At 40.7% G+C, this 21,950-nt stretch overlaps 2 protein-coding genes across 3 annotated transcripts in view; both read right to left on the bottom strand.

Annotated features, from left to right (window-relative positions):
* stard9 (StAR-related lipid transfer (START) domain containing 9) overlaps positions 1-4,284 on the bottom strand; it is a 45,435-nt gene extending 41,151 nt beyond the window's left edge. For both annotated transcript variants that reach the window (XM_042387947.1, XM_042387948.1), the window contains exons 1-2: positions 3,918-4,284; positions 374-443 (exon numbers count right to left, since the gene is read on the bottom strand). In XM_042387947.1, the coding sequence (XP_042243881.1) occupies positions 374-443; positions 3,918-3,964 (117 nt within the window). In that variant the 5' untranslated portion in view covers positions 3,965-4,284. The remainder of the gene's footprint in view (positions 1-373; positions 444-3,917) is intronic.
* Positions 4,285-5,387: 1,103 nt separating this feature from the next.
* On the bottom strand, positions 5,388-18,610 carry cdan1 (codanin 1). The gene is made up of 28 exons (XM_042388895.1): positions 18,452-18,610; positions 17,217-17,947; positions 16,925-17,125; positions 16,407-16,597; positions 16,180-16,293; positions 16,004-16,082; positions 15,728-15,848; positions 15,345-15,454; positions 15,080-15,169; positions 14,869-14,944; positions 14,472-14,677; positions 14,035-14,167; positions 13,690-13,833; positions 13,434-13,600; positions 13,085-13,166; positions 12,837-12,926; positions 12,689-12,743; positions 12,356-12,492; positions 12,142-12,245; positions 11,608-11,757; positions 11,356-11,419; positions 11,079-11,157; positions 8,325-8,542; positions 8,021-8,128; positions 7,869-7,932; positions 7,417-7,628; positions 6,794-6,901; positions 5,388-6,419 (listed from the first exon to the last, which is right to left on the bottom strand). The coding sequence occupies exons 1-28, from the start codon at positions 18,527-18,529 to the stop codon at positions 6,297-6,299; spliced, it is 4,035 nt and encodes a 1,344-aa protein (XP_042244829.1). The 5' UTR covers positions 18,530-18,610; the 3' UTR covers positions 5,388-6,296.
* Positions 18,611-21,950: the final 3,340 nt, after the last annotated feature.

Genomic DNA, 21,950 nt, shown 5'->3' with positions numbered 1-21,950 from the left:
ACTGTGTGTAGTATTATATTGTTTTTAAACTTTTTATTCCTTTGGAGGCTCAAATTTCCATCCATAAATGATTTAGAGTAAGTCAGTCTCTTAAGAGTGTCTGAAGAATTTGGCAGTTGCTGTTTGAATCGGTGTGCAGAGTGTCAGACTGCATGTGTTTTGACAGGAGGGGTCTCTAAGTCCATGTGTGTATGAGCCCATCATATAATAAACAATAGTGACATCAAGCAGGAAGAGGCCGTTGCGAAGCTGTAAACATCCTGTTGCTGTGATAGACACCCTTCTACGCAACAAAAGACACACAAAAATACTCTCAGTATTTGACATTAACTGTAAAGCAGTTGAAAAACTTGGCCCCCCCAAAAATACTCACCTTGACATTTTGGATCCTCACAAATTTATCCTCCACTTGAACTGCTACCCTTCCTCTGTCCGCACTCTCCCTGTGGACAAGAAGAGAACGGTTGCTTCAGTCAACTCAGTAAACATCCATATTTGGAAGTGTAAGGAAATGTGATAAACGTTGATGAGAAGAGAGGGATCAGATCAGTGAAAACATGCTTCCACTACAGAGGAGGCGATCTAACGGAAGTTATCAGTACGGATCAGTGATTTCCATTGCAAATGCGTACCGCACAGAGCAGGGCCTGAAATTCATTTGTCACTTGTGAGCTCAATTACAGGTCTTACTTGTCCTATGCTTACATCAGATTGCATTTTGTTTCTCTCCTCCAACTCAATGGATCCTCTGAACTCTATACATTGCTGTGATTTGTTCTTTCTTTCTCCGTCTCCTCTCTTAGTAGTCATCTCTTTGAGCTTCATCAATGCCCTTAGTCTTTCTTCTGGTGGCTCCCTCTTCTCTCTTGTCTGCATGCTCTATCATTTCCTTGTACTCGGTCTCCTCCTCTTTCTTTCACTCTCTTTACACTTAATAACAACTCCCCGTTCATTTGAATTTATTCTGAGCGGGTTCCACATCAGATGATGTAGCTTTACGTTTTAGCCAGCGGTTTTCAAGTGCATATCATTGAAACCTGTCTGTATAAACTAGCGAGAGATGCTGCAACAGCAGAGAGGGCTCGTAGCCTTGTAGAGGGAGGGAGAGAGAGCACTCGGTCCATCTGATGCAGCACTTCCAGCCAGTCATCTCACATTCAGCACCGGTGCAAATGTTGGCTGAACATTATTAGACATCGCTGCAAATACGTGCAGGCATTTCCTGCATTATAAGTGCTAGATTTGCGGGAATCAATTAAATTATGCGCAATACCCACAATCCTGCACTTACATTCAGGACCTGCAGAGATTTAACAAAGGCTTCACTTTGGATTCAAGACTCTACAAACAGATTGAAATAGGTTTAAAATCCCCTTTTAGCTGATGCAGTTATAGTTGAGAGGGTGTCCAGATAAATTAAGGCTAGTTCTACTTGACTTGAGGCCATCACATGACAGTTACAACAATGAATCTTTGTATGAGCATTAGTGTGTGCATGTGATCCATGAAATTGCCACACAAGAGTTGCAAGTACCACTGGACAGTTTCAGATTCAAATGAAAACAGACCATCGTACTCTCCAGAGACATCCTCTGATGAGGCAGCTTGGGTTGTTTCCACAAAGCTGAGAGTACGCGCAAGAGTTGTGTGTGTATAAGATCATATAACAAGGTCAGCTCAGCTGTGTGTGCTTCAGCAGCTGGACCAAGCGCATCTGATGCAACACATGCGAAACTGGAGGCAATCACAACACAGAGCCGAGAGGATTTCAATCTCCAGGAGCGATAATGATGGCGACTGCTGCCTGTAGTGCAAACGCTCAGGCTCTGTGGTGGGTTAGGGGCAGAAGAGGAGGCTGTTGTAATCGTCAGTTCTCCCTGTGCCTCACCACGCGGGACTCATTTTGCCAACCCCAGTGGTGGCCCAACCCAAAACCACCACACTCAGTCTCTCTCTAACCAGCATGAAGGAGAGGAGGTCGGGGGTGGAAAATAGTAAACCTCTTAACGTGTTTTGATACAAACCTAAAAAGAGCAATTTCACAATTCGGCTGACATGTTTCTTGCACATGTGAGAGGCTGCCTGCATTCTCAGGGGGGTCCCACTGAATCCTAATGGTTTACTAAAACAAAGAGACACAACACATTTCTGTGCCCGGGCGAATGAGGAATGCAGCTAACCATGCTGGTGTTAATGTTATCTGTGTTACACAGCAGGCACTTATTCAAATATGTAGGTAAATCACATTAAATACATCCTTCAATTAAAAAAAAAAAACAGGAAAGAGGACAGTAGGACTGTCAGAATCAGAATCTGGAGGCATAGATTTGCATGACAGTGAACATTAGGTATAAGAAATTCTTTTGTTATGCAAAACACCAGGAAGACTGTTTGAAAGAATCATTGTCCAGCCCTTCATAGCTTGAATAATGCTTTGTTATGGTATTGTGGTGACCCTCACATTAAGCACCCCTGCAAAACATCCTGCAGGAGTGCCATGTAATTCATGTATTACTGTAGTACTTATACTGTGTGTGTGTGTGCTATATCCCCCAGAGCCAAAAGACCTGTTATTTAACATATTGCAGCAATTTGCCTCTTAATGTAAAGGGGGGCAGAGCAACTTCCCTGTGTTACTTTGCTACTTCAATAGTAGATTTTACAAGACTGTAAAATAGAGGGGAACTTTTTTCACCATAAATGCCTCCCATTTAAGAATAAAAATAGTTAAAAGGAAACCAAACATTTGTTGAGTCTGTCTTCTTTTCCTTGTTTAGTATTATGAAATGTACCACTTCAGACCTACTTAATAACTCATGCGGTACAGGCAAGCATTGTTCAAACCAACCAAACCTTTTAAAACATATCTAGTGGTAATCCCAAAGTTTCAAAAGATATCAAATATGACAGGTTGCACAAGAATATTTCCATTTCATGGAATGGTGCAGCCATAACAAATCCTGAATCTTGGGTTTGAATATTTCACTTGGTGTAAAAACATCATATAGCTTCAATGGAAAAACTGATATAGATTCACAGGGCTGCAACTAAAAGTCACTTTTATCATAATAATCTCAATGTGACATTTTCAAATTGCTTGTTTTGTCCAACAAACAGAGCAAAACCCAAAGACATTTAAGTTTACTATCATACAAAACAAAGAAAAGCAGCAGATCCTCAGTTTTGAGAAGCATGGACCAACAAATGTTTGGTGTTTATGTTGGAAAAAAATGACTCAAAATATTAATCAGTTGATGAAATAGAGGGTAATTAATTTTCTGTTAATTAACTAATCAAGTAATCAACTAATTAAACTAAAACTGGATGTTAATAGATTCATATTTTGGGTTTCTTGCCACCCTGAGATAAAACAGGCCATTTAAAACACCACAACTGATTCATCCTAAGGGCAGTCCAACACACAGAGGCATCTAAATTGTTTTGTATAACGTTACATCACCATTCATTTCTAATTACGAAACCAATTAACACTAATTGGTTGTTGTATAAAGACATGCCTTAAGTTACTCTGAACCTAACCTACTTTAGCTCCATTTCTCAGCTCCACATACAGTCAGACAACAGTACTGACAGCCACAGTTGTCATTATTCACCATGTGCACCACTTGTTCCACTTCTAACCACTGCACATAGTTAGTACCGAGCTAACTAGCTAGCTAGCATAACGACTTAACGTTAGACACGGCAAAAAGCAAAAAGAACAACAGTGTTAATACAAAAGACAGCATGAGAAGTGTACTGTTTGGTATGTTATTAGCACAAAGCAGAAGCCAAATCCCCCAACAGTTCAGACATGAAGAGACGGGGCTCTAATAATGAAACGTCGTTTCATTCAATTAGCTAATTTAGCCGTATTTTACAACAATTATGGCTAACAGCGTTAACGTTAAACTTACCTTGCGTTGAGTGGACGGACTCGAACGGCAACTTTAACGTTTGCCATGATGCCTTCCGAAGATTTTTACACACAACACAGCAGCGGAATAACTCGGAGCTGGTGTAAAATAACGCTACTCATTTGAGTAAGCATATTGCATATTAATACTCTACTGACAAAACTTGAAGCGAGGCGAAACCGTCCTTGCCATCCGCCTCTCAAGCCATTTCAACCGGCTGGTAGACGGTCCAACCGCCCGCCGCGACTCTCCAAAAACTCTCACAGGGAACTGAAACTTCCTGCTGGACAGAAAGGGAGGGGCGGGAGGAGAGATACTGCTGGACACTCCTCCTCTTACTGAGCCATATTCAAATCCCTTCTTTTTGCATTTGTGTTATTATTTAAATCTACTGAAGTAGTAGTACCATAATAACAAATATCAAGTCATGCAGTCAGAATCTTGCTTAAGTAGAAGTACATGAGTATTGGATGCATTGGATGGATTCATTGACATGCACATGTAGCATTTTAATTAGGTCAAGGCAGAGCTAAATTTAAAGGACAGTTTCTGTCTTAAAACAGTAGTCAGGTGTCTATATGAACACTGAAAGAGGTTTTTTCCTCGCTGTAATTATTCCTCCTGTTCATACTGGCTATTAACGGATCTCCTTCAAATGTGGTTTCAGCGTAAGTGATGGGGGCCAAAAATCCCAAGTGTGTTTACAGTCATTTCGTGCCAAAAAACAGGAACTAAAAGTAACGCTGAAGCTTATATGAGGCTTCAGCAGTCTGAGTTAGTCATATCAAGTGGATATCTGCCACATTTACAGTATTTTTAGCATAAAATTCCCTCTTTGTGTTTCCTCAGACAGTGTTTCCCTGTTGAGCTGTGGTGGTAGTAACGAAAAGAAGGACTTTGGCACTAAAAAGACTGTAAAATTGAAAGATATCTACTTGATTAGACTAATTTGTAGAGCTGAGGCTTCATATTTGCTTCAGATAAACTTTTAAATTTTTGCACAGGAGGCTCATGGATTTTGGACTCCATCACTTACATTGTAAGTACATTATGAAGGGATCTTCTTATGGTCAGCATGAACAGGAGCAATGGTTATGGCAATTAAAAAAAACTATTTCAGTGGTCATTTGGGCACCTGATTGTTGTTTTAAGACAGACTTGACAAATTGCAAACCTGTCCTTTAACAATTGATACTGTTGGGTAACCTAAACTATAACAATTCACATTTTATAAACTGATCATTTCATTCATAAAATATTGATCTGAAAAGTAGCCAGTAACTACTGCTGTGAAAAAGATATAGTGAAGTAAAAATTACAATACTTTCCTCTGAAACGTAGTAAAAATAATCTGTGTGGTTTGTCTTGGAAACAAATGATATTCAATCCTGGGCTTTGTCATACCAGAATTTCAACAGCACAATACAGTTTTTCCTGCTACCAACATAACAAATATGACAATACACAATAAACACTAAAGCAGAATAAATCTTTATTATTATCATTTCAATTTTGTCGCAAAATAAAAATATTTCTCATTTAAAAGCAGCAGGGGATACGGCGCTTGTTCAACATGAACAGAAACGATCACAAATGCAGTCTTGCACTCATGAAATAAACATGCAGTCACTAGTAGTGGCGGTCATAGGCAGTGTGTGAAAAGTGCTATACTAAAATAAAGACACTGGTTTTCTCTGGAGGGTCTAAAAACTGCCCATATTTTTTTTCAGTTAATTTTTAGCAACTGTCTAAAGCAGTGTCTCTAAAACTTTAAACTATGGCTTGTCTGGTAGAAATTCAAGAGTCACAAATGTAAAAACACAGTATATGTTGTATGTTTTAATGAACCAAGGCCTTTAAGCAACACTGAACCTACTCATTTTGAGCTCTGGGTTGCAAAAATTATGAATGCCCATCTTGATGCAGACCCTTTTTCTATCTTTTTCAAGAATCTGCTATGATCTTGGCTATTTGAAATAGAAGCTAGTACTATTTCCCAATTGACACAATTATCTATCCAGGTTTTTCTTGCGGGATGATTTCACAGATCTAAGGTGTAAGATGCTGTGGTCCCTAGCTACTAACCTGGCCTGTCAGGGTTTTCTAGTACTCATCAGCACCTTAGAAAAAGAGCAGAGAAATTCATGAAAGGCTGCTTCACTTCACTTCACAGGTAGAGATCAAAAGTTGCAATAAGCTAGCAGAGGCTGACTGTGGAACAGCTTTGATGGCCTTTGCAGAGATGACAACTTGAAAAATGGTCAACAACAAGAAGTCACCCAGAACTGTCTCTCCTTTGAACATCACACTGATAGATGTGACATAAAACACAGTGGTGATCACACAAAAGATGCCGTGGGATACAGGTTAGTATTATTGTCATGTAGCCCCCTCTACTGTCTGTTGTGAGACCTGCAGCATGTCCATGTGGCTTTGTAACTCAGCCAGAGGCGAGGAGGGTTTAACACTCCGTGACTGCAGCTGAAATTTCTCCATCAGCTCCTGAAATGACATGAAATGAGAGAGCGGGATGGAGAGGGAAACAGTCAGTGTGGTCAAATCACTGGTGAAAGACAAAAGACTTATTTCTAAAGCTGCAATGAGTCAATCAACAAAATATTAATCAGCACGTAGTTTGATAATTGAATAACCGTTTTAGTTGTTTTTTTAGAGCTTTAGCTTCACAGATCTGAAGATTTGATGCTTTTCTTTATCACACAGGACAGTAAACTGAATATTTTAGGTTTTGGACTGTTGGTTGGACAAAACAATACATTTAAAGACATCACCTTGGACTCAGGGAGCAGATAAAAATAATAGTTGCAGCCCTAATGTTTTCCAAAGAATGTATGACGATGAATGCAATGGACCCTCACCGCTGGCACGGCCAAGTTTGTAAGCTTCTTCCAATGAGATATGACCTCTTCTTCGCCCAAGATTCCTCTGTCAACCAGCTGTCTAACCAAGAACAGGTAGTTGTTCCACTAAAATGACAAATAAGCACATTAGAAAAGGTCATTACATAGAGTAAAACAACTATCAGATGTCAGAGAAAACCTGAAATTTAAAGGGAAATCTGAAAGGATTGTCACAAAACATATAATCTGCATTGGTCAAATGAGGCTAGATATATCAGAAATAACAAAAACTGAAATATTTGCAGTGTGGAATAAATGAAAAATCTGAAGAAAAGTGAAAATAATTAAAATGACCAAAAGCTTATTTTGAGTACCACCTGATGGTCAACAGCACACACCAAAGTAAAACAAAGGCAGACAGACTCAGGTGAAAACACTGAGATTAAATAAGCAATATGTTTTTTTCCATCTCTAAATGAGAAAAGTGCAATTTGCACACCTGTCACTGTAAATACTTGATAAACATACAAGGTAAATAGAGGCTAATGATTATATTGTATATACACAGTGTCTTGGTAGTTGTGGAGAACACAGGTAAAAAAAAAAGATAGAAATAGTATTAGCAGCAGTGGTAGAAGTACCTCAGTGTCACTGGCCTTCAGCACAGCAGTGACAGTGATTGGGGTGAAGAGCAGGTGGAGGGGGGCAGAGGAACAGAAGTCCCTCTCCCACAGCTCAGCAAGCTGCTCCAGCAGTGCTCTGACAGGAGGCTCTGAACCTGAACCAGGACCCACAACAACCTCACCACCTCTGCTGCACTCTGACAGAGACAGCACCGGCAGTTCTGCGGACACTGAGCACACACACACATACATACACACACACAACAGCCCCAGGTCAGGTCTTTTACACAGTACAGTATATCAACCAAAATGAAATACACTACATGCTGTTTGCATTTAAGCAGCAAGGCACAATTCAAATAACAAAATTAATTATGAAGCACTTAATAACAACAAAATGTAGTATACATCGCATGTCATAAAGGTCTTGTAATTAAAAGTTTTATCATTGACAGCGAGGACTGTCTTACCAAGCTTGCAGGCCAGTAGGACAGTCGAGTTCACAAGCATCTGCTCTGACACCACAGTTGAGAACTAAGAGAGAAGATAAAAGAAAACAGAGTGTGATCAATACTGGCAAAAAAAATCAATAAATCTGACACTACTGTTGTAGTTGATGTACCTTTCTGCAGGCCAGTGTGTCTCCCACTCTCTGAAGCAGCGTTCTGAGCTGGGAGTCAGTTGGCAGCTCCTCGTCAGTCCGCGGGCCTACTGCGATGCTCAACAGCTCCTTCATAAAAAAGTAAATTCAGTCAGTTCTTTGGATTTCCTTTAAAACATTTGTGTGAGGCAAACTGGTGATATAACACTGTCCAACACCCAAACTCATAAAGAATGATCCATCAAATATAGTACTGTACTGATAAATAAATCACAACTACTACTCCTTAATAAAGGGTTAAAATATCCATAGAGATGAAGTGTACCTTCATCATTATGAGGACGTCAGAAGGCAGTGAAGCGTTGTGGTTGCAGTGTGGAGGGCAGGAGGTCACTCTCTCGCTTCCTTGCTTTCTCTTGGGGGTAGTCGACTGCTCTAGCTCAACCACGGCTCCCGCCACATCCCCAGAGTCTGCAACCACTGGGCTACCCAGAGCTTTCACCACACGATCATACCTGCTCTTCCACTCTCGCCTTATCAGCGCTGAGACAGTGAGAAAATAGAAAGGAAATCTTAGATGGATGTCCTTTAGGGAACCTTTAATCACAGCATTGGTTTCTTTTTTCATCAACAATGGCAATGATGTTGTACAACATGATCCCAACAGCACTGAAAGCTCTCAGGTGTTTTTTGCATGTTCGAGCATGGTCCCTACATATTATTCATTCTTACATTGGTTCAGTGGGCAGAACAAAAAGTCCTTTCACAATTTAATGAACTCAATACAACACACCTGCAAAAATACAATGCATGTGAAATCGTGTGCATTCAGAGAGTATTCAGACCCTTTCACATTTTGTTATGTGAAAAATTCTTTTTTTCCCCTCATCAATATACACTCAATGCCCCATAATGACAAAGTCAAAACAGAATTTTAGAAATTTCTGCAAATGTATTAGATTTATTTATGAAATTTAGCTCAAGTGCCTTCCATTTCTTTCGACCATCTTTGAGGTGTTTCTCCTTGATTGGAGTCAATCTGTGGTAACTTCCATTGGTTGGATGTGATTTGGAAAAGCACACATCTGTCTATATAAGGTCTCACAGCTGACAATGCGTATCAGGGTAAAAACCAAGCCTTGGTCAAAGGAACTGCCTGCACAGCTCAGAGACAGGATTGTGTTGAGGAGCAGATCTGGGGAAGGCTACAGAAACATTTCTGCTGCATTGAAGGTTCCCAAGAGCTGAGTGGCCTCTGTAATTCTTAAGAATTAGAAGAAGTTTGGAACAACCAGGACTCTTCCTAGAGCTGGCCAGCCAAACTGAGCAATCGGGGGAGAAGGGCCTTGGTACGAACCTGATGGTCACTCTAACTGAGCTCTAGAGATCCTGTGTGGAGATGGGAGAAACTTCCAGAAGGACAACCATCACTGCAACAATCCACCGATCTGTGTTTTATGGTAGAGCGGCCAGACAGAAGCCTCTACTCAGTGAAAGACGCATGAAAGCCTGCTTAGAATTTGCAAAAAAGTATGTAAGGGACTCTCAAACTGTGAAAAACAAGATTCTCTGGTCATATTCTCTAGTCTGATGAAACCAAGATTGAATTGTTTGGCTTCAATTCAAAGCGTCATGTCTGGAGGAAACCAGGCACTGCATGGTGGTGGCAGCATTATGCTGTAGGGGTGTTTTTCAGCAGCAGGGACTGGGGGACTGGTAAGGGATGAGGGAAAGCTGAACAGAGCAAAGAACAGAGATATCCTTAATGATGGTCCAGAGCGCTCAGGACCTTTTTGAGCCAAAAGGTATATCTTCCATCAGAACAATGACCCTAAGCACACAGCCAAGACAACGCAGGAGGGACTTAGGGACAACTCTGTGAATGTCCTCGAGTTGCCAAGCCAGAGCCCTGACTTGAACCCAATCAAACATCCCTGGAGAGACCTGAAAATGGCTGTTCACCGACGATGCCCGTCCAGCCTGACAGAGCTTGAGAGGATCTGCAGAGGAGAAGAGCGGAAAATCCCCAAAAAGCTGCAAAGCTTGACGTGTCATACCCGAGAAGACTCAAGGCTGTAATTGCTGCCAAAGGTGCTTCACCTGAGAAAAGGGTCTGAATACTTATGCCAGAATGTGATATTCCAGTTTTTCCTTTTTAATAAATTTGCAAAAATTTCTAAAATCCTGTTTTCGTCATTATGGGGTATTGAGGGGAAAAAATTAATTTGAACAATTTTAGCATAAGGTTGCAACATAACAACGTGGAAAAAGTAAAAGGGATCTGAATATAATAATCTGTAGTCTCAACAAAATATAACTTTAAGTTTTACAATTCTTCCAAAGCATGTCAGTGTTACACTTTGAAATGTAATGTACAGTAGCTACTGCTTGACACACATAATTCATCACAATCATTACAGTATGTGTGGTTTCAAATTACAAGACAAATATTTGGAACAAGAATACAAATTAAATGCAAACATGGACATGGTTGCCCATCTCAATACAAAAAAAGGAAAAAATGACAAAGGTTCAAAAAACACTAGGGCTGCAACTAATGATTATTTTCATTATTGATTAAACTGTTGATTATTTTCTCTATTAATTAATTAGTTGTTTGGTCTATTAAAAACCAGAAGATGGTAAATACCCAAAATGGAATCTAAAATGTCTTTTTTTGTTCCGACTGACAATCCACAACCCAAAGATATTAATTTTAATATCACAGAGGACTAAATAAACCAGAAAATATTCACATTTGAGAAGCTGGAACCAGAAAATTCTGGTATTTTTTCTTTGAACTGAAAGAAAAAAAAAAGCATCTGCACATTCAATCTGTGCAAGAATCTTTTTAATTAACAAGCTTTCAGTCAGAGACCTTCTTCAAGGCAGGAACCGTTATTTTAGTATTTTTTTATCTGGCTCAAAACAATTATCAAAATAGTTGCTGATTATTTTTCTGTCAATCAACTTATTGTTGCAGCTCTAAAAAACACATTAGAAAAATTATAAGACCGAGACTCAAATTTAAAGGGGTAAAAACATGCAGAAACACATAAATGATGCTTCACCCAACTACCTGTAATGTTGCCAGAGAGCCAGCTGCAGGCTTTTTCTGTTGCAAGACGTTTGGTGATGTTTTCAGATGTGGTCAAGACCTGCAGAGAGATACAGTATCAGAAAAATGGAACAACACACTCATTATTTAGGTTTATTGTGTATTTTTCCTCCCCTCTTAAAATAATATATATATGTACTGTATGTGCTTGGTTTGCTCTGTAAAAGGAGGCTTCGGGATTTTTTATGTTTACATGCCATAATTTACTATTTTGCACAGTGATTTTCACAGGACTTACAGCAGGGGAGGTCTCATCAGGGAGCAGGATTCTTATAGCTTCAGGACTCTTCTCACAGCAAAATCTGAAGAATCACATAAAACAGAGTTTACCATAAAGTAGAAATGACTATACAGACTCAAATGGCCCTTCACTAATACATGTACAGTATGCAGGCTATTAAAAAAAGAACCTGGCACTAACATCCTATTAAATCAATAGACTTGGAGACAGACAGATTTTGCAGGTTACTTGTAAAATAAGCTGTTGTACCTTGTAGCTCTTGCCAGGGCCTCTAAGCCTGTGTCACACAGCTGAGCACAGATAGAGTCATTCAGTTTTGATGGATTTGCGTTTGGCGACTGAAGTCCATCTCGCAGCATCTTCTCACCTCTCTCCACCAACTCACTCACTAATGTGGCCCTGTTAAAGATCCCCAGATACATTTGAACACACAAAAAACACACACATACTATACAGTTCAGTTTTAATGCTGTTAAAAATAGACTTTTGATACACATATATGCATGCACACAGGGTGGTAAATTCACACCAACTCCTGAACACTCACTTTGTCCACTAGCCACTTAGGTAGGCAACCAACCAAATTTGCAGGCTGATAACCTGCTATTCTTAGAGTCCTATTCAATTCTAAAAGGTAATTTAGTGGAAGGGTGGTAAAAGTAAAATAAGGAAATGTGAAAGTTACAGTTAATTTGGAAATCCATGACTTGGAAATATGGAAATTCATGACTGATTATGTGCAGTTCTCAGACCCCAACCGCCTCCCAGCTCTGTGATACCTACTTCATATGCTTGACAGCGTTGGATCCGACACGCTCAGCTACAAACTCCACAGTGCGACGCAAAGACGGCGGCTGGTTATGAAAGAAGGCTTGCTCGAGATCCACCTTCACAAAAGGAAGAATTGTCACATTTGAGTGTTTGGTTTGAATACTCGTGCAGGCAATTCCATGATGCAATATAACATTTCTATTTACTACATCTCCTGTTGACTCACCTGCAGTTTCTGCTGCGACCTGTTGGCACTTGGTGTATCTCTTAGCTCAGCAGAAGTGGGAGTGATCTTGCGAATTATTCCTCCACTCTTGGCTGTGCTTCCAGACACAAAGGCAGCTAGGAGCTTACGAAACTCACCTGGAGCGATGAAAACAAGCCAGAACATTGATCCACAGCTCAATGGCTCATTTGTGGTGATAATATAAGGACAAAATAGGATCTAATCTCTCCAGCTTGGCTGCCTTTTACAGCCACATGAAAAAAAAAAAAGTAAAGGTAAAAACTGCACCATTCATCCCTGAGGGAATATCAAACAAAATACATTTCCACTCACCAAGAAATGGACAACATGTATAGAGAAGCTGCTGATCCACCAGGGAAATGCAGTCCTAAAAAATAACAAGAGAAATAGCAGTATGAGTGAAAAACCAGCTGTGGGAATTTTATGGACAAATACAGAGAGGAATGAACATTTCACTTACAAGTCCTGCAGCACTTGTGTTGCTGTCTTCCAGCTTCGCTACCTCAGTAAACTCACTGGTGAAAAAAATGTCCTCAGGAATCACTGGGATCTGCACAAGTAAAAACACAACAAGTTCAACAATGTAACAAAAATGATTCTCAGACAAAGACAAAAGTGAGCTCTGTAAGTAGATTACAACCAGTTGTGTTCTGCCGCTCACAATATACCATTATATTCAAAAACAAATATCTACAAGTTGTGTCTTACCTGGAAGAGCCATCCCAATACAGACACCATTAGCAGCTTGTTCAGGTAACACATTTCTCCACATTTGCCCAGCAGCATTCTCCTACAAGCAAACAAAAGCTATGTTTAGCCAAAGTTAACAACAAGAGGTCAAAAGTGAATAAAAAAGAAAAAAGAAAGTGTTTGTTTGCCTGAGGTTGTTAGGATAGAGGCTTCTGATTCTTACTTGCGTTTTCAGATTTGTTATTTACAGTTTGAAAGTCTATGAGAGCTATAATATATATTTTTGCGTTTTAAAGAATAAGGGGGGGAAAAAAAACAACCTCAGGTGCTTAACTGCAGCTTTTCTCGAGGTTGAGACATACTCTACCTGTACAGGAGAAGCAGTGTTCCCAAAGCAGTCCTGTAGCAGAGCAGCAGAGGACCAATAAAGTCCAGCATGGAGAGGAACTCCACGAGCCAGGGTACAGTCAGGATGGTGCGCCGCCTCCTCACACTGTTACTCAGCACAGCACACACATCCAGCACTGGGACACTCTGTAAGACCGAGAGAGAGTATAAGATTTCTCATGTTAATATTTCAAACAGACCTGTGATGTATTACTTTTTTAAACTTTTTTCATCACCTTGCTGCGCAGGGCTATAGCGGCCTCCTGAATCTCCCTGGATGGTCTCTCAGATGTTTGGTAAGGCAGAAAAGAAATGAATCCCAAAAACTTAGCCAGAAGACGAGCGAGGAGCAGCACCGAGGCAAACCGCTGTTTCTCATCCTGATGAGATAAGACGCAAAGGAGATTAGTCTTTTCTGAATCTGGCAAAATGTATTTTATGGACTATACATGCTGAACTATTGTTACTACTAATATAACTATTTTGATCCAAATCGACATGGCACACACAGGTAAATCGCAGAAACACTGACAAGTTTACATATCAGTAATATCTGCTTGTTTGATTCTAGCATACAGTACCTGCTGCTCCATGTCCCCATCTCCCTCCTCCTCTCCCTCCCCAATTGAAGCAGGAGGGCTCAGGATGGACACCTCATCCAGCTGAAGGAGCTGCTGGCACAAGCTGTCCTGCAGGTGCTGGTTCAGCTGACAGCTGGTGCACAGTATGAAAGACATGTTAGATCACAGAAAGACAACAGACACAGAATACATACAAAAAGCTTTTACTTTTTAACAAATTAAACGTTTAATTCAGTTTGAAATGGACATCTGCCAAATGAAAAACTTGCTAATAAAATAAAATAACTGTTATTATGAAAAATTTAGACCACCCTAACTGGCCTGTCAGGTTAGGTAGCTATGAAATAAATTTAACATTTAGATGCTGTGTGCAGATTTTATATTTTTCATATCATGCAGTGTACTTGGTGATCTCTGTTTGCGATGTATTATCTTACCAACTAGCTATCTGCAAGAAGTCCCTGAAGAACTCTTGGTGACCAGGGAAGGACGGAGGAGGGCAGGGGCCAACAACTCCCTGAGGCTGAATGAGGCGCTCCTCGAGGCGCTTCAAACGCCCCAGGCTGTCAGCTCCCAGCATGCCCAGCAGGTCGGCATCAGGGGTGTCCCCGGGAGAACTGTTAAAACGGGGGCCTTTACACATCTGAAGAAAACGACGGATTAAGAACCTTATTGGGTCAAGTGTTATACAATATTAGGCAATACGCCACAATTCTGATCTAAGGAAAATGTATTCTGGTGTCTTTTTATCTTAAATGTAAGTTATTAGACAAAAAAATTAAAAATAACTTATTAAGATGATTGTGAAAGTGTGGATGAAGTGCCATAGTCTACCTGAACAAGCTGCTTCAGGAACAGACGTGCAAAATGTGAATGGTTTCCTGCAGCGGTCAGTTGACTCATCATTCCTCTAAAAAAACAAAACACAAAAAGATGCATAAAGCACAACTAAATCAGGTTAGATTAGATAACTAGATAGATTTTTTTTTAATTACAGCTGGTACGGGAGGCAAAAAAGCTGTTGCAAATATTTAATTGAACTTGCCTGATCCTACTCCCGAGAACAGCATCAAAGTTCCATCCTGGTTCCTTGTGAAAGTCCTCCCATTCCCGCAGAACCTCATAAAAAATATCTCTGAGAAAGGGGCAGAAATGTGACATGCAAAAGAATAACTGATGATCAAGTCTAGTTTAGCACTTAAGCTATGAACTATGAATTCTCTACTTATCAAGCACCAAGCCTAGAACATATTTGAAATAGTGCAGCTACTAATTTCAAAGATAAATCTACAAAAAATGCTTGTGTATACCTCTGTTTTTTAAAAGTGTGGAAGGCTTTGTCACTATTGAAGTTGGATCGGTTGTCCGTAGCGGGCTGGAATGGGACCGAGTGGATGAAAGTGGAAACTGAAGGAGAGAGCTGGAAGAGAGAAGGTTGAATACAAAACGTTATGAACAAAAAAGAGAGTATAACATTTTCAGGTTGTCTGAAAATCATAGACCAATAAGGAAAATGTTTACCGAGAAATTAAGCAAGTACAAACTATTCTTAAACAAAAGCAAGTGGCATGTACAAAATATCATGTAGTAATAACATTCATAATATTGAAAAATTAGATGCTTTTAAATAACTTCTATCATTAGTGGGACAAGCATTCAAATATTTTCAATAACCTTTATTTGAAGCATTTACCTTGGCTGTGCTTCTGTCTTGGGCCTGAGTCAATCGATCCCTGAGATCCAGAGAAAAAGACGCCACTCTTTCATTTTCTGCCAGCATACGCAAGGTGCACTTGTCCAAATGAGCAACCAACCTGAAACGTGATAAAAACACATGCTTATGAATCAACTGAACTAGAGTGGAGGAATAAAGTCTCTAAATCAGGAAAGATCTGTGAGCTGATATATTCCTGTTAGTGAATAGGAGATAAATGAGGAAAACTGTGACACATGACATAAAGACACTCACTGAAACTGATTCTCCAGAACCTTCACCGCAAAATACACACAGTTGTGTACTTGTCTTAGGTAACATCTCTCCAGAGCATCTGAAAACAAGAAACAGAAGAGGAGCTGTATCAGTTTCATTTTGAATGACAGTTGATAAATCATTGCATTTTTTCATGTGACATAAGAAATAATCACCTGAATTTACTGCACACAAACTCTCTTGTTCATCATCATGAGTGTGAGGAGACTGAGACGTTAGCAACTGCATCACAAAGAAAAGCTCCAAGAAAATGTTTGGCACTAGGTTTTCTGCAAGACATGAAAACACACGATTGTTATGTTTCTCAAAATTCACTTTATTAAAATGGTATCCTCAGCCTATTGATTACTTAGCTCACTAGCACCACCTAGTGGTCATTTACCAGAAATGCAGGTACAGTATAGTTCTGCCAGGAGATCCAGATCCGAGGCGAAGGTGACTTTGGATGGTTCAGGACATGGTGTCTGCAGGTCTGGTGTAACCTTAGAACCCGTCCTGAGTCCTGACTTGGTAGGGGTGCAAGGGTCCAAAGAGGACGGCAGAGGAGAGCAGGCCTGCTGAGCACGCTTAGTCCTAAAAATAAAAATATTATTAATTACTATATGAAACTGCTGAGATAAACTGAGGTGAAGAGAAAGTGATGCTGCAGTCAGAGCAGAAAAAAACAGAGGCTAGAAGAAGAATATAATGATATTGGGACATATGTGTGGAAACCTGTAGAATAACACCATCATACTGAGTGCACAGACTATTAACTTGTCTCCTTTATATTTCAGCAAGGCACTACCATAGAAAGCATGTAGCAAATTTGTGTCACCCTTTCTTCCACTACTCTCCCTGGCACAATAAGAGGCCGATTTTCATGTCAAAACAATTGAGTGATTCTGCATGTCCACTTACTTTTCCCTCTTTAGTAGCTCCCTCTCTTCTTGCAGGCTCAGAGGACTGGCCGCTGTCATCGACCCCTCCAGAGCCTCCACCCCTGACGGGGGACTAGAGGGCTTACTGAATGGGGTGGAGGTGAAGCAGGTCTTTGGTTTAGAGTGTGGCCGCTCTGCACTGACTGGTGTTGGGTTTATTCTCCTAGACGGTTTAGTTCCCCTGAAGAACAATGGACACCGTTATCAAATCTGAAAAAAAGATGATCAAGTCAGTGTTGAATTTTGTTAAACTGAGAGTTGTTTGGACTCACGCAGGTGAAATGGATGCTGATCCTACAGGGGGGAAGTCCTCCAAATTGTTGAAATTGAGCTGACCCACAGATGGAGGTGAAACCTGCTCACTTATCCTACCATATCCTCCTCCTCCTCCTCCTCCTCCTCCTCTACCGGATCTTCTCCCCCCACTCTCCCACCTCCCAATCTCATCACTATGATGTCCACCACGCCCTCCTCCATGTCTCCCTTGTCCCCCCATCGCCATGCCGCCGCCACCCCTCCTGCGGCCCTTTTGTGACTGAAAACTGGGGCTGTTCTGGAGTTCAGGAGGAGAAACAATGTAGTCCCCAAGACTGATCCTCTGGCCAGGTCGGCGCTCCGAGCCCGAGGGCCTAGAGGCTGGGCTCCATGTTGTAGAAAAGGAGGGGCTGCTGAAAGCACTGACCCCGCTCAAACAGTGTGTGCCTGACTGACTGGCAGCATCCCACTCATTCACAGGGGAAACAGAGGGCGCAGGAGAAAACAGCTGGACCCGACTGGCACTCCGAGAGCCAGCTCCACCACCAGAAGACCTGCAACCCCTCCTGTCAGACAAGCCCTGAATCTGAGCAGCAGGCCTGGGGCGGCTGGGAGTCTTTGCAGGCGTAGCAGGGCCATGGGTTAGAGCTTGACTGCTCTGCTCTCTCAGGAAGTTTAAAAGAAAAGGGACAAATTCTTGTTTGTGAACTGTCACCTCAGGTTCACTGAACGCCAGCCTGTCACCCTCCTGTTGAGAAGAGACACACAACTGTTGAACGATTGTTACAAATGCAGCATTTTAAGATTGAATTGGCACAGATGGTCAACGTTACTCGATCCATGACGAACCCAAGATAGTGCGTGACTAGGTCAGTAAAGGTTGGACAGCTTCAAGACATTTCTGCAGAACATAGCCATTTCACCGAGCTAACAATGCGCTGGCTAACATCTGCTTAGCTGCACAGCCCCCTTCGGATGATAATAATAATAAGAAGCAAGCAGCTATGATAAGTTATGATCTGTTTTAACTTGCAACACAAAAATCTTCCTAGACTGGCGAGAAAGTTGACAACGTAACTAACGTCGCGTCTGGGATCAATTCCATCCAGGCTACAGCTAACTTACTAGCTCGCCAGCTAAAAGTTTTGTTTACAATCAGTTATGAGCTATGTCATCTCTTATAACACGCTACCCAAAGGCAAGCGCGTATCAAATGTCTCACTCATGTGGCTCTCAGTTATTTCAGACCTACCTCAACATTTTTCAGCCAGTCCAAGACCGTATTAACGTCCACTTTCTTCAACAGAAGCGATTCCAAAAGAGCCGCCATTCTGGCCAGTCGCTGCGCGGCGGAGGGACTGAGAGGAGAGGGGCGGGGTCAACCACCACGCATGCGCGTATTGCGGGTGACGTATGCCGACCACGTGTGCAGCTAACAGTGTGGTAACAACATGGGTGATCATTATTTTACAAGATTCTGTAAAGCAAATAATACTGCCTGTGTTTTTTGTGACTGTTTAGAGAGATTCATTCACCTATTTTGGTTTTGTCGTTGCTCCGGAAGTCTGGAAGGATTTATCTGCTTTTGTTGTATCCAAAATTCATAGATAGATAGATAGATAGATAGATTTAGTACTTTATTAATCCCAAAGGGAAACTAGAATGTGCATTTCCTGAAGAAAATGCGTGGGATTGCTGCTAGCTGATAAGACTGCTAGCTGCTGCTCCAGCAGCAATTTATTAAAATCTTGTAGTGACAATTACAGGTAAAATTGTATCAAATGCTACAGACTTATTTAACATCCCTATCTGTACAACTTTTTGCTGAATTTGGTTGCCATGGAATATTACATTTAAGAGAGATGGTTTTTACAGTTAATAGTAGTATTGTGGTGTTTATGGGCACAAGGTGGGGCTTCATTATGCTGTGCACATTCTCATGGAGAAATTGTGGACCACATTTCATTTTATTTAAGACAACAGAATTTTAGAAGTATCATGTTATAATGTTACTGTAGCGCCTCTGTGGGTAGAATTGTATGAAATGTTACAAACTTGTGCAATGTGGTTGTATGTACAACATTCCCAAATTTGGTTGCAGTCATAATTTGTGTTGAAGAGTTATGGCCTGTTATGTGCATCAGGCCACACTTTCAAAATTTTGGTAACCATTGCAGACAAATGGTAAGTGATACCCAAAAACGAACTCATACGTTTTTTGAAGATTAGATGAAATGCGTGCCAAAAGAAGCAAAAAATGTGGCCTATCAGTCCAATCGGGTCAGTCTAAGTCTAATCAGTCTAATCGAGTTATTAGCCAAAATGTAAAAAACACGTAATAACTTACCACATGGTGGTGCTATTGGTACCATGTTTTAATATGTCAAGCATTTCCACATGAGACCCCTGTCCATGAACTATGAATACTTTAGCTCTTTTAATTGTTGAGATATTGATAACTATAGCTACACTCCCATAGACGGCCATTATAAATTTAATTTATTACTGGAATATGCTTGAAAAAAGTAAAGTAATAGCATACATCTACTGAAGAAAACGCACATTTTGATCAGCCACAGCAAGCTGCTGCCTCCTTGAGCTTTCTCCCAGCATTTCCTCTCCCTGGGTGCTCCTCCACTGAGGGCCAACCAAGATTAGCCACAGAGGATTGCGGCCATCCAGCCTGCCCCAGTAAGGTTGGCATGAACCTGGACCAGCTGCAGTGAACTGTTGCCTTCCAGATTCCACCCATGCTAGGGGGAGCAAGTGGGAGTACTGGTCAGGCATCTGGGACCATTCCCACATTCCCCCGGGTACTTCCCCAGATGACCTGGACCAGCTGCAGTGAACTGCTGCCTTCCAGGTCACTTAGTGCTAGATTGGATGGGCCAGAGAGACAGTTTGTGAAACTCTTGTGATATTTGTACACTAACCAAAACCTTTACCTATACCCAAAACCTAACCCTTAACCTAACCTAAGCCTAACCCTAACCCTAACCCTAACTGAACCTGCAAGAGTTTGTCGCCCTGGCCCATCCAATCTAGCATTTACCTCCCAGGACCCCCCAAGTACCCATACTGCTTCCCAAAAGCAGGGTTCCCACATATTTACTGCAAAATTAATGGTGTCTTGAGTTTGTTGCTGTTTTCCACCAACTTCACTGACTGCATACGTTCAATAGGACAAAGATGTCAAAGAAACTTGCAATCCAAAAAAAATCTGCTTTTGTGCATCGGTCCAATTTTACAAGGGTATTACTTCTTGTGAATTCATCTACTTCAACTTCCATGTTGTGCCCCCACACACAAAGAAAAACAAAAGCAAAACAAAAGCAACTTACCAATGAACAACAAGTGGGACAAACATGAAAAAAAGACGATGGACGAGCCCCCACTTTATGTTACGCCCCAGTCTAGGGGGGTTGGAGTGCAACATTGGGAGTTAAAGGTTGTTCCCTCCCTGGTCCCCGGCCCAAAATCTCAACATGGAATTGCAATATGTAAAACAATTTATTGCTATTATTACAAAAAGAGTGAAATAACAATTAAATATTAAACTGAAGCAATATAGATCAGGGCGACCCAAGGCCAAAACAACAAACATAAGAATCTGTCTCCTCAAAAAGTGTTGACTAACGTAGGTGAAACAAACCAACAAACAAAAAGACATGTACTAAACCTAACTCCCGAGGATTAAACAAAACCAGGAGAAAACAGTGCAGCTACAGTTTCACCTACAGCTTCAGTGCTATTTACAACAAATAAATGTGGGATGTGCATTCACGAATTTGTACAAAAAATACTTACCATACATCACAAAGTCTAACAACGCTCTAATAAGACAATCACAAATAGAAAAACAGAGTGGTTCAGAGGCCGAGGACGGAACAAGGTGCTGCTGTCAAAATGCTGCCAATGGACTGGTGGAAAAATGGCCATTTTTAAAAGGTAGGATGTAATTTCCGGACCAATCAGCAGCAGATAATCCCAGGCCGAACCCACATAACCAGCTAATCAGATGGAGATACCTAGAACTCATAGGCTACTCCAAGATCCTGGCAGGAAGAGATTACACACTCTCACGCAAACACAGGAACAAAACAACACAGATTTGTAATACGGCCAAGGCCACGACTGCTGGGTAATTTGTTAGTAAAAATATTTCTTCTGACACTATATCTACTTTTTAAACAAAATAATCATCAATTTTTACACAATTAAAAATATTAGTAATAAAGTCAACTGTGTAAAACATTGAAACCAATTTCATTACATTTGAATTCAATTTCCAGATGTAATGTGAAGTATGAGCCGAAGTTAACTGGAAAAATAAGTAAGGTCAGGTGTTAATTATGCCCGGATGGCAAATCATTCTCAGGAACTGTAAGGCGCCTGGAGAGCCTCCTTTTCAGGACTGGGTGACTGAGTTAGGAAAAGTAGCTGCATATGAAAGGATGTCACATAGGCTGCAGGACAAGACAAAGTGGGGTATGTATATTTCTTTTATAAAAGCATCAGTGTAAAGATGAGAGGGTTTTTGATTTCCATGTGAGAGATATGTTTATGTATATTGTATTATTTTGTTATTATTATTATTATTATTATTATTATTATTATTATTATTATTATTATTATTATTAATGTATTTTTAATGATCTTTTCAGAGTTTTATTCTCTTTTTTTGTCAATAGCTTTATATGCAAGCCACTCTATATGCAGGTTGACGCCTCTTTTTTCCGTCTCGGGTTGGG

This window comes from Thunnus maccoyii, chromosome 16, assembly GCF_910596095.1.
Source record: "Thunnus maccoyii chromosome 16, fThuMac1.1, whole genome shotgun sequence".
Classification (NCBI taxonomy): Eukaryota; Metazoa; Chordata; class Actinopteri; order Scombriformes; family Scombridae; genus Thunnus; species Thunnus maccoyii.
This window is presented reverse-complemented; position numbering and strand designations above follow the sequence as displayed.

Coding starts and splice junctions, on each gene's coding strand:
- cdan1 (XM_042388895.1), bottom strand. CDS start 18,529: ATGGCGGCTCTTTTGGAATCGCTTCTGTTGAAGAAAGTGGACGTTAAT. Junction 16,083..16,179: donor TTTGTGTGCAGTAAATTCAG/GTGATTATTTCT, acceptor TCTTGTTTTCAG/ATGCTCTGGAGAGATGTTAC. Junction 13,834..14,034: donor ATGGGGACATGGAGCAGCAG/GTACTGTATGCT, acceptor TTATCTCATCAG/GATGAGAAACAGCGGTTTGC.